This window comes from Danio rerio, chromosome 4 (genome assembly GCF_049306965.1).
Source record: "Danio rerio strain Tuebingen ecotype United States chromosome 4, GRCz12tu, whole genome shotgun sequence".
NCBI lineage: Eukaryota > Metazoa > Chordata > Actinopteri > Cypriniformes > Danionidae > Danio > Danio rerio.
The window spans coordinates 23,074,394-23,087,314 of NC_133179.1; the positions used below are offsets into that span (position 1 = coordinate 23,074,394).

The window sequence follows — 12,921 nt, forward strand, 5'->3', positions numbered from 1 at the left end:
ATGATTTGAGATGTCATTCAAGCATTAAATCAGACGAGCAACTCAAAATTTGCTCAAATCACTAAAACCAAAGCATAAGAAATAGTTTTTGTTATTAATGTAATGAAGTAGTTAGTTTTTGCCATTAAAAAGTGTTGAGTTAATAAAACATTGTGCGATCATAATTTTAATCATGCCATTACCTTTTTTATTCTTTTTTTTTTTTATTAAATATCTAGGTGTTTCCGGACATACAAACCAGTCAATTCTTGAATTTGTATCTTAATAGGTAAGTAGTAAAGTAGTGTTGTTTATAGTTTCCCAATGTGGAAGTCTAATCATCCTTTCCGTAGCTATGCTTTTTTTTTTTAAATCACTTCCCCATTTATGTATTCAAACGTCAAAACATTTATAACATAATAATAAGAGCTAGAAGATTTAGGTGAAAACAAAGAGAAAGACAGCCTACGCAAGTCTTTGCCTACTATGGTTGAATACGAACACCTACTTGTGAGGCCCAAAACAGTAAATGGCTGCAAATCTGTTATGTAACCTTTATACAAGTGCAGTTTTTTTCTCTCAAGGTAATCGGAGTGAGATGACCACAAGTATACACACAAACATCTGCAGGGTAATGAAAAGGTAATATTTCTGTTGGCTGTAGACAGACCCTCTCTTTTTATGTTTAGATTTATTTCTCCCATTTAGTTAAATCACTTCAAAACTGTAGACTCATAAGTGCATGATGAAAAATGATGCATGTACTTGAACATATCAAACAAAATTAAGAGCTTCAATTGTGGTCATGGGTAATTATTAAACTAATGGCATTGTTTTGCGGGTCTCCGAATGTTGCTCTTCAACCAGAGAAGGCATCATCCGAGCAACTCACCCTACATACAAACACCCTCCCCCATACTGAAGTGGATCTAGATCTAAACCGCATCCTCCTGCGCATGCGCAGTGTGTGCTATGAAACCAACCACTAGCAGTTGAAGAGCTATGCAACGCAGAGTGAAGAAACACGACAAGACAAAGCAGAAAACAGCGATTTGACGCGCCGAGCATCGAATTTGTACAGTTGAAAGGAAAACGAAGCTAAAGAGATAGTTAAATGCTGTCGTCTCGTACAGGATTGCCTACGCCAGTGAAAACATCTCCAGGTTTTAACTTTCGGGACTGTGAGATTGTAGATGGATATTAAACGGGCTACACTCAACCGGGTTTGGAGATAGGGTGTTATTTTCAGTGTCGATATCGTTCATTTTGTTACGCTTTCAAAATGGCGATTTTCTCCGCTCGCCCCCTCCCTGGCCTTCCTGAGTAGAACGAATGACATTGCCCTTGACCAATAATACGCTCATTGTCCTGTTTTCTCGACGCTTATTGGCTGGTGATGACATCATCTGAATTCCACAAGTGGGCGGGCTCTGAGCTGCGAGGGGAGAGCGGCGCACCCGGAGATCCGAGCGTGATCGTGGACGACAGTAGGGCGCCATTAACTCAAAATGTCATTAACCATTTAATTCGCTTAAATCTCTGTGGACCCATCTATCGCGGCGTTTAAGAAGAGCACTTCAACGGAGTATATTAGTATTATATTATACCATCAATATTCGCGTCAGAAAAGATGTAAGAAGATGGCGTCTACAAGCGCACTGCACAAAGCTCACACTGGGCGGGGTCACGATCCTTTCCAGAAAATACCATTGCCGAAAAATGGATTGACCTCCTTGAGAGTACGTCATCAGCCCAGTGTTTTAAAATCCACGCGGACTACTGAAAACTTTAACAGGCTTTTGTCTCCTTCAGCAACGGAATATCTAAATGTGTAGTTTGGGCAGTCCGTGTTTCGTTTCAGAGAGCCCGTTATAAACTATTCAGCGATTTTTCCCCTCTTGTGCGTCATGACGTAATTGCGTAGTCCCTGACAGCATGATTTGACAAATTACAAATCTGCGCTACTCGTCAAAAGTTTGGAAAAAGTGAGATGTTTGCTCTGCTTGCCAAGGGTGTATTTATTAGACCATAACAGAGTATGCTGTTTCATTTTAAAATAACGGTCGTGTTTAAAGTGCAGTAATATTATGTGATGTAAAGATTTCAGCACCATCACTGCAGTTTTCAGTGTAACATGATTTGTTGCTCATGAAACATTTGTGATTTTTGTCAGTATCAGAAACTATTTAGCTAAATGTTTTTGTGGAAAAAAAATGTTTTTTTACATTTGAAAAAAGTTATAAATATTTTAATAAAGGGCCTAAAAGTCTATTAAAATCTATATTTATTTGACATTAAGGATGTTTTTTAAAAGTTACAAAATTCCCAAAAGCACAATATATCAAAATTTACAAATATATGACATGTATTGGTCAATGTTTTAAACACCAACAATAATATGTAAAACCATTAATAATGATTAAGCATACATACAAATTGGGATAAATTCTTAAGGATCATTTGACACTGAATACTGCACTGATGTGAAAACTATTTGCTTTGAATCACTACAAAAGACATTTTAAAATATATTTCCTTAAAAATTTAAATATAATATATTGCTATTTTCATACATAGTTTTAAAATCTTTCCAAAAAATAAAACCTGTTACGAATTTATTTTAACAAATTAAAAGAAAAACGTGTGTGTGTGTGTGTGTGTGTATATATATATATATATATATATATATATATATATATATATATATATATATATATATATATATATATATATATATATATATATATATATATGTATGTGTGTATCATTCCCCACAGCAATTACAAAAAGGTTACTTTGTTTCCAGATGAGACATTATATAGGTTTTGATTTGGTTACCGAAAACCTTCCAGAATGTTACAGGGAGATTATTTATTTATATATTGTATTAAGAATGTGAATGTTGCTCAGAGAAATAGGCTAACCAACAGAACATTCTAGTGAAGGGATATAGTTAACATTACTCAAAATTTAAAAATATCTTCATTTACTCATTTTCTAGTTTCAAACCTTTTCTTTTGTCTGTACACATAATAAGATATAGAAGACGATGTTTAGTTTTTGAGCTATCTAAAATATCATCTTTTGTGTTCAACAGTGGAAAAAACAAGGAAATGGTGCTATTGTTTCATTTCAATTATACTTTCAAAATGTGTTAGTTGCGGTATTGTGATCTCACAATTATTTCAACTACAATAAAAATGTTGATTAGCAAAATCAGTTTTCGTGTAAAAATGATAAATAAAAAAGCTACACACTTTCATTTATTGCTGTATTTGAGAATTGGGATTAATTTGCTGACTACGACGATAGATTAACACATTACACTAACGTTACACACATTAAATTGGACTCGTAGCGCATTTAAAACCCGCCGTCCTGTGCGTTTTTGGGCAGTTTAAGCACTGATCGAGACTGAAGTCAGATTATGGTCTGTTACGTCACAATAAGAGCCGCAACAAAAGGCTCGAGCGGAGGCGCGCATTTCCTGTTTAGGTTCTGCTGAGAAAACCATTCGTGTGCTGAAAACATCCCGACTGAGGCTGCATGTCGAGGTTATGCGATGCTATTATATCTGCAGAGGCGATATGTTTCTTGCATTCGTTAAGCTGTGTGTTTGGAAACGCCTCTCGTGTTTTTCATCGATTGTGTTTTTCCAGAGCCGCCATGTTGTCGATCCCGCGCCTCTGCGCTGCTCCGGGGATCATGATTAGTAAATGGCGTATTGGAGCATTTTCTGGAGCACGCACTGCTATTTGAGCTGTTGTTGTTTATTGGATTCCCAAGAAGGTTAACCACAACTTTGTCTGTCTATTGAGTTTACGGCAAACTTTGTAGGCTACTACTAACATTATTTTAGCCTGCTACTGCTTTTGTCCATTACAACATCTACAGTCTAGTGCCTAAACTTTTTCTTATAAAGGGTCAAAAACAAAACTTGATTGGGGCTAGTGGACCAGAGGTGAATATACAGTAGTTGCCGTGGGTAATACCTAATATTTTTAATAATATTTAAAATAACTAGAAAACATTGCTTTATAGTAACTAATAAGCAATTTTACATTTAACAATGAACTTTACAGCATTACAGAAAAAACAAAAACAATCTCATTTATAACAATGTTGTTACACTTGTGTTTGCCTTCTGCTTAGTCATCTACCCTTTGAGTGACATCATGTACATTTTTAAAAATCAGATTCATTTACAAAATGAAACATGCTTTTTTTCATAGCTCAGCAATACAACAGAAACAAAATAAGGATAGGTGACGCATCAAATTATAAATTACCATCTTTGTTAAAGGCATTCGCCCCAATTCTTTCCATCATTCTCATTTTTTTTTTCTCAAATGGGATGGTGAGCTAAATCAAAGGTTACAATGGGCCAACCTTACTTAAAATAGTTGTTGAAAAACTATAATGACAAATAGTTTGGTGAATAGGTAATGTGACTGTTGCATTGGCACTAGGGTCCCAAAAGTTGATGTATGGAGGATGTATAGTCTGAAATTAAATATTTCTGAAAATTTTGGAAAATATGTATGTATCTGGTTGCTTTTTGAGCCAATAAAACATTTTATATGTAATTGCAACTTGTGTGTTCAGAGTTTCTTCACTTGCATAAAATCAAAACTATATCAATAGTAAACAGTGTTGGGAGTAATGCATTGCAAGTAATCCGAGTTACGCAATAATATTACTTTTCTAAGTAACAAGTACAGTAACGCATAACTTTAAAAATAAGTAATAATGTTTGAGTTACTGTTTAGTTTAATTCGCTTTAAAAACGAATTGCTGAATTAAAATGAAAGTAGTCATATTGAATCATGCAGTCAATGACAGAATGCAATCAATAATTTTAAGGCTTTGAAGAAAAGGAAGTGGGGATTATAGTTTCAAAGGACAGAGATTTCACAAAAGACAGTACAAAAGAAGCAAACACATTGCTGTAAACTTTCAATAATCTATATATGTCATGTAGAGCTCTGGAGCCAGGAAGTTCTGAGATAACACTATCTAGTTCGTTTTTTAATAGGTAAATGTATGTAGGTTATACAACACAACGTTATTTTGTAATGCTCCTCTATTAAAAAAAAAACAAGATGTAAAAGAGATCAAGCCTCAGCCAGGTAATAAGTTACTTAAAAAAAATGTTACGTTACTTTTTTGGGGAGTAACTCAATATTGTAATGCATTACTTTTAAAAGTAACTTTTTGTAACTCCAACACTAATAATAAATTGAGGGTCTTGTGATAATAAAACATTTGCCAAGAGAAGCCTGATTCTAACAGGATGCAAGAGAAACATACAACAGTAGCCTACTTAATGAAATGTTCAATAAACCAGTAGAGCCAATAAATAACTGATCCAACGTAGTACATTTATTCGAATTACAGATTTAAAAAAGTTTGAATCATAATTTATAGTCATTTGATTAAATAACAAATGTATCGATCCATTTATGCATGAATATCATATTCCATACTTGTTCGACCTTTTCTCAGTGGATATTTGGCGCCCTCTGCCGAATATGCAGCGCATAGCATAAAACGGCAATTTTTAAACGACCAATCACAGCTCTCGGTATTGCCAAGTCAAAGAAACAGCCGCTGTAAAGGTGACATTTAGCTCTCTAGTCACCCAGCTTAATCCGACCCAAATTAGGAGTAAAACACTTAGATTTGAGCATGTCTTCGGTTTGGAGGACGGCGGGTGTCCTCCGGGCGGGCCTGCAGCAGTTCAGACGCGGACCTCAGCAGATGACCGTCAGAAAGTGAGTGTTTATCACTGGCAGGCTAACTAGCTAACTGTGCTGCTTCAGCCTGTTTTGGGCTTAAATACCGCTCAAGACAGTCGTTAACGACGTCAACCTTTAATGCAAGGTTAAAATTTAAGGTTTAGTTTTTAGTGATAACTGGAAACAAATTAAGCATGGCAGGTTTTCGAAGTATCGTGATTAATTAATTAACGTTAATCCTCTCAAGTTAGGGCCTTAAAAGGTCTTCAACTCATGTATTTTGTTAACGTTAAGTTAGTATTTTACAATGAAGCAAAGTAAACATCCTAAAATCTAAGTCAATTTAATTTATGAAAAGATACCAAATTAAGTCCTGTTTTTGTTTTGTTTTTTGAGAAATTTAAAAGCATTTATTTGGATAAGACTAATCTGTCAGTGGGTTCATGTATAAACAAATACATTATGTAGTTTGAATAAAGTTTTTAGAGCACACTGGCACACATTTTAATCATAAAATGCCTCATTTTTACAAAACATTTGCTCTCTCCTTTTGTTTTCAAGCAAATATTTCAGGGTTTAAACATGGAAAACAAGACCTTTCAACTAAAACCCAATCTGTGTGTACTAGGGCTGCACAATACATCGTTTCAGCTTCAATATCCCAATGTGATCGTTCCCAATAGTCACATCGCAGGATATCAAATGATATGCAACATTTCCATGTGTTTTTGAGGCCTGTGACTGTATAATGTATATTTTAAATACTTTGTCATAAGAATTTGTACAGTTTGTACCTTTAATAAGGATTAACTTTAATTTTATTCAATTACTGTACCTAAATATTGCTATACAAAAAATTGAAAATAAAGTGTATTTTAATTGTTTCTTTTTCTTTCCTAAATTTATTTGTTTGTAGATTCATAATATTTTATTTATGACCACCCCCAATCAATCTGAAATGTTCAATTCCTTCCAAATAGAGATTCATTTCGCAATATATAATCATAGAATAACAAAATATTGCAATGTTACATTTTTCCAATATAGTGCAGCCCTAGTGTGCACAATGTTCAGTAAAAGCTGGTTTAAGTGTCTAACATTTCCAGCAGATTTAGTATGTCTTGCTAAAATATCTACTCTTTATTTTTGTTTATTTAGGTAGAAATTCTCTCTTTATTCATAAATAAATCATAAAGTTGCAATGCTGAAAGACTTGCATTCATTTTCTTTTTGGGTTAGTTACTTTATTAATTAGTGGTGGCCACAGCGGAATGAACCACCAAATTATTAAGCAAATGTTTTTCGCAGCGGATACACTTCCAGCCACAACCTAACACTGGGAAACTGAAAGACTTACATTTTCATAATAAATGGTATTTTGATGAATTTTGAAATTTGCATTGCAAACTGATGCTGTCAAAAACATGGTCATACAAGGTCAAAACAATACTTTGTATAGTGAACTTGTATTGTAAGAGTTAAATAACCTATTAAAAATAAACCGTATTTAAATAATAAATGTAACATTCCTGCACAAATAGTTGTATTTGTAAAAGGCATTTACAAAGCATTGTAATTTATATTTTTTATTTTGGGGATTTTCTGGATTGTTAAAATAAATATTTTAAGTTAACTTTAATTTTATTTTTAAATCTGATTAATATTTTTTTTTGAATATCTAAAATTCAATCAATGGTACATACATGTAGCCTTATAGCACAATTTGCAAATACACATAAAAATACATATATTTACACACATGTACATACACATAACTTAAACATCTTGTACTTACTGGCAATCCTTCTGTGTGTTTTGTTTTAGTTCAGGAGGTGTGCAACATTACAGGCAGCCTCCACCGATCGCCAAGAACCAGATATTTAATGCCAACCTCTTAGGCGGTTTCATGTGGTTCTGGATCCTATGGCACACCTGGCACACACCAGACGCCATTCTGGTGAGGAGAAACATCATCACAAACCAATCAAATAAAAGCCATTTCATAATCACCAGCCACTCAACTAATGTTTTCTTTAGGGTCACTTCCCCTGGCCGGATGCTTCAGCCTGGACTGATGAGGAGCTTGGGATCCCACCTGATGATGAAGAGTAGATTCAACACCTCATTGTACATATAAATATATATTTACATCATTTACCTGGTGTAAATTCCTCACAGCATGACTGATGCTTCTTCTCTTCGCATTTGCAGACACAATCACACCTTTTTCTGTCGAGGAAACTGAAAGTTCCTGTTATACATATGGACTTATTATCAAGTCTGATTATAAAAGTTGCATTATAAAATAAAACAATGAAGAAAAAAAAACTCCAGGCTCTTGAATTTGCAAGTAGAACAGTGTTTTATCACTTAACATCTGGGGAAAAAGGAGGAAAAACAGTGTGATCTACAAAACATTTCCCTCATGTTTCATATATACATTGCATCCAAAACATCAGAAGAGGAACAGAACACAGCATGGGGGGAAATAAACACAGTGAACTTTATACCACAGTCCATAATGGAAATGAATGCTCGAGCTTAATAAATACTGTACAATGAATGTGTCAAAGCAAAAAAAAACCTGTCTGATCAACTAGTCCATTTATGTTGAGGAGAACAAGTGGGAACATTTTTCATCATAAAACTCAAAACTGTAACAAAGCCTGAGTTTCAGCATCCATCTCGAGTCCTGTGGATCCAAAATAGTGCATATCTGCTTACTGAACCAACAGACCTTTTAAACAACAGTCAAGAATACTTGTTTGGGTCTCACAAATGTTGTATAATTTACATTGTTCTGAATCTGCGATTTAAATTCAGCAGACTGCCCAAAAAAAAAAAAAAAAAAAAAAAAAAAGAAATTAAATGGGAAATATATACATTTGTTGGCAAATCCGTACAAAACGAGACTGAACGACAGTGCTGGTGAATTCAAAGATGTCACCCGTTCGATGTTCCCTGAGAAAACGTTTCATAGCCTCTCTTAGAATTTCACAAACAAGCACCAATTTTTTTTCTGTTTGTTTTGTTCCCACTGAAATGTTTTATCCCGTTTCAACAAGTTTTTAAGACAAAAACAAAAAAAAGCAACATTATTCAAAGTCATTCTGCACTAACATTTTGTTTTCGAGGTAAATTTAACATTAATGTCTTTTTTAAGTAGCATTAAACTACAAAAATCCATAAAGCTGAACCTAAACAAAAGCTCAATCCTCTTGTATTGGTAACATTCAAAATTAAACTCCTATTTACAGAACTATTCAATGCAATGGAGAAAAACAAACTCAAGAAACTCAGAATGCAATATGAATTCTTATAGCTTTGAAATTAATAAATAAGTCAAGCAAGTCAACAAAAATATCTCAGAGGATAAATTATGCAGAATGAGCTGAAAATCATTGTCAATCACGTGACAAACTACATCACATATACAGTATATCTGAGCAGCAGCGGCACTTCAGGATGCAGGAGCTCTCTCTTTTGGGCTCAAGTACAATAGAGAATTTTCACAGTGTCAGGAGGATTTCAGGTTTCCAGTACTAATTGTAATATGAACTTAACCACTAATAATAATAATAATAATATTACAGAAATTTGTACTAATGTGTCAATCAAATGCACTTGAAACACAATAGACTTTCATTGCAAGCAGATTTTCCTCAATTTTATTAAAAAAACAAAAAAGGAATATTTGTTCAAATCACCAATAAAAGAGAGGAAAATCGTGTAATTATATATTTAGTAGTATCAATTTTCAGTGTAAAAAGAATATTCCAGGTTTCCATGAACTTTCTGGATTAAATAAATGATAACTTTTGATAAAATAAACCTTTAAACACCAATCAAACAGCATTTTTTTTTTACAAACTGAGGTATAGTTAAATTTACTATAGCTTTTTTCCTCATTATTATTCTCTCCAGAGATTAAAGATAGGGAAAATGCTGAATAAAGGAAATTTATGTTGTATTTTATCAGTTTTCCACAAACGTTTGGGATATTTCTTAACCGAAAGTGTTGCAGCTCCAACAAAAGGACTGCTAGTATGTGTGTGTATGTATATATATATAGACACACAACATATTTAAAATCGTCAATTTAAACCAAAAAAAGGCAAACAAAAATGTACAAACTTATGAGAACAAGCAAAATATTACCCAATAAAACTGTTTAGGGGGAAAAAAAGCACCAAAATATCATAATATTCCGCGAAAGCAGTGTTTCTCAACCACGTTTCTGGAGGAGCACTAACACTGCATATTTTGGATGTCCCCTTTGTCATGCCCATTACAGGTCTTTCAGTCTCTGCTAATGAGCTGATGACCTGAATCAGGTGTGTTTGGTTAAGGAGACATGAAAAATGTGTAGAGCTGATGGTCCTCCGGAAACATGGTTGAGAAACACTTTAAACCACATAATAAAGACAAACAAATAACGAATAAAGAAAAACACAGTCAAAACGAAGGAAAAAAAAAAAACTTGATTTTCTAACCAACACCATCTTCCACTACAAGAGGACTTATTTTTTCCTGCATCCTAAAAGTGCGGCCCAGTAAAATCCTCAACACCACTCACCGCTGTACAATTATTGCTTAAAGAGGAACACAAGGGTTTGAGAGAAGGACATATAAATGTTCAGCACCATTTATAAAAAGCTCACACATCAGCCTGAGACGATCAGAGGAGGAGGAAAAACACAGATTGAAGACGACTGGAGGAGGAACTGAGGGTCCAATGGAGTGCCGCCCTGTTGAGGGATGAGGAAGACCATCGGCTTCATGCTACACACGTCAATCGAGGTAAAGATGAGGGACAGAAGAGGCCTCAATTCGGGACACACAAGCACGCACATACACACTCTTTCCCGTCCACTTCTGTGCTTCCTTTGGAGACTCTTGGCTGTTCATGTTGTGATGTTGGCTAAAGTAAAGCTGTTTTCTTGCACTAATTGATGTGTTTTTTTGGTGATTGATTGGTGAAGAAAGTGATCATACCCTGTTGCCTAAACATGCACAGTGAGTGAGTGTGAAATAATCCCAGCGCATCAAGAAAAGCAGCCGTGTCTTGTTTTTTCTCCATCATGCTACAGGAATAAGCCTTTATGACGGCTCATTTTCAAGATCTTTCCAAGCCTCTGTTTAGCCGTCGCCTGTCCTTTCTTAGGACGCTTTCCTGCAATAAAAGCACACAAATTCAGGACATTTTAGTGGTTCTGAAGTGTAACTGTTGCGTGCATGATTGTTGCCTCATGAATATACTTAAAAAATAAAGTTTTCTATAAGTAAGTTTCATCTGAGGGTCATGACTAGGTTATATATAGCTATACAAGAGTTAAAAATAAATCTTTAAAACATTCAAAAGCATTTTGACATCTAAAATGTCATGTGAAATCATCAAGTATTGTGTTTATGTAATTCTCGAAGCTATGGTAAGGTGTTTTTAATACGTTAAAAATTATAAAGAGCTTGATTAGACAGTGTAATGGGTAGGGTTGTCGCCTCACAGCAAGAAGGTCGTGGTTCGTGCCTCGGCGGGGTTAGGGTTAGTTGACGTTTCTGTGTGGAGTTAGCATGTTCTCCCTGTGTTTGCATGGGTTTCCTCCGGGTGCTCCGGTTTCCCCCCATATTCTAAAGATGTGCGATATAATTGAATTGGGTAGGCTAAATTGTCCGTAGTGTATGTGTGTGAATGAGTGTGTATGGGTGTTTCCCAAGGATGGATTGCAGCTGGAGGGCAACCACTGCGTGAAACATTTGTTGGATATGGCGATTCATTCCGTTGTGGTGACCCCAGAATAATAAAGGGACTAAGCCGAAAAGAAAATAAATGAATTTATGAAAATGTTATTAATAAATACATGTAAAAATACATTTAAAAATTGTAATAGATATTTATTTTAAGGTAATTAAATATATATTTAAGACATACTTTAAAATCTACTTTTACATAATTTGCAAGGGTTAATTAAAGAAAAGTTAACAAATAAAACATTTTACATTTTCTTTAACAGCAATCAAATAGATTTTAAACAAGAAGCTTCTTTTACATACCTTCCAGAGGGTAAGAATCATTTTAAACATTCAGAACAAACATATTTTTAATTTTAAAATTAGGTTTTATTAATGACATCCCTTTATTATTATAATTCATACATTGAATGATATTTAATGTTGATAAGTTAACAAAAAATATATATAAACTACATTTTTTAAACATACATTTTTAACAAATAAAACTGAAAATAATATTTGACATTTTCTTTAAATGTAATCAAATATATATTTATTAACAAAAAGCTTATTTTACATATTTTCCAAGGGTTAGGAAAAAATGTTAATTGTTCAAAACTGTTATATATATATTAAATAAAAAAAAAATGAACATTAATTTAAATATTTGCATTGACAGAACAGTGGTATAGGAGTCTCATATACTCAATTGTAGGTTTAATTTTGATTTGCTTAATTCTATATCTCTTATACAGTGCTCAGCATAATGGAGTACATCCCATTTCGAAAATGAATATTTGTTAGCCATTTCTCAGTGAATACAGTGCAGTTTAATTCACAGAATTTCTACAAAGTATGTTGTTTACTGTAAACTTGCAGACTTTTTAGTCACATCCATAACGCATTTTATTTTCTTAATTTAAAATAAAGTTTTATTTAAAAAAAAAAAAAACATGTTTAAAGATTGATATTTTTCTGCTCCCACACCTCTGTGTCTAGTTGTTTTGAAAAATATAAACGGATGTTTTAATATAATACTAACATATACTTTCTCTGTCAATTTATGTTTTGAGATTTTACTGCAAATGTCACATCCATAACGTTGGAATTGCTCATAGATTTGTGAGGGGTGTACTTGTATATACTGTATATACTTAATACAACAAATCATAGGTTGAATAACATTTTTGAAGGGTCTGAATTAGCCCTTTGGTAAAAAAAAAAGAAAAAAAAAATGGATAACTGTCACTGTCTTGATTGTAGTCTGCTTCATATGACATGATGGCAATAAAAAAAAGTTTCTTTCCTCTAAGAAATAACAACAACAAAACATTAATAATAACACTCACTCACTTTCCTTGGCAAGAATGGAATGAACCCCCAGTTACTCTGGCATATGTTTTTATGCGGCGGATGCCCTTTCCGCTATTATGATTACCATCATTATTAATGTAGTTCTAAGAAAGAGCAGTGA

At 33.8% G+C, this 12,921-nt stretch overlaps 3 protein-coding genes across 8 annotated transcripts in view; 1 reads left to right on the forward strand and 2 right to left on the reverse strand.

Moving 5' to 3' along the window:
• Positions 1 to 7,671, reverse strand: part of kmt2e (lysine (K)-specific methyltransferase 2E) — a 57,881-nt gene extending 50,210 nt beyond the window's left edge. For 2 of the 3 annotated variants that reach the window (XM_073947190.1, XM_073947188.1), the window contains exon 1: positions 7,513 to 7,624. The gene's annotated coding sequence lies outside the window, so the exon portion shown is untranslated. Of the gene's footprint in view, positions 1 to 7,512 lie in introns of all 3 variants that reach the window. The other variant, XM_073947193.1, reaches the window with a different exon arrangement.
• Positions 5,548 to 8,300, forward strand: ndufb2 (NADH:ubiquinone oxidoreductase subunit B2). 2 transcript variants are annotated; one of them, NM_200791.2, is made up of 4 exons: positions 5,548 to 5,753; positions 7,542 to 7,674; positions 7,755 to 7,844; positions 7,929 to 8,300. In NM_200791.2, the coding sequence occupies exons 1-3, from the start codon at positions 5,668 to 5,670 to the stop codon at positions 7,827 to 7,829; spliced, it is 294 nt and encodes a 97-aa protein (NP_957085.1). In that variant the 5' UTR covers positions 5,548 to 5,667; the 3' UTR covers positions 7,830 to 7,844; positions 7,929 to 8,300. The 2 variants fall into 2 exon arrangements, with proteins under 2 accessions (NP_957085.1, NP_001161298.1); NM_001167826.1 differs by having other exon boundaries at positions 7,755 to 8,300.
• Positions 8,061 to 12,921, reverse strand: part of kdm7aa (lysine (K)-specific demethylase 7Aa) — a 248,464-nt gene continuing 243,603 nt past the window's right edge. For 2 of the 3 annotated variants that reach the window (XM_073945593.1, XM_068219513.2), the window contains one exon: positions 8,061 to 10,890. In XM_073945593.1, the coding sequence (XP_073801694.1) occupies positions 10,802 to 10,890 (89 nt within the window). In that variant the 3' untranslated portion in view covers positions 8,061 to 10,801. The remainder of the gene's footprint in view (positions 10,891 to 12,921) is intronic. The other variant, NM_001346151.1, reaches the window with a different exon arrangement.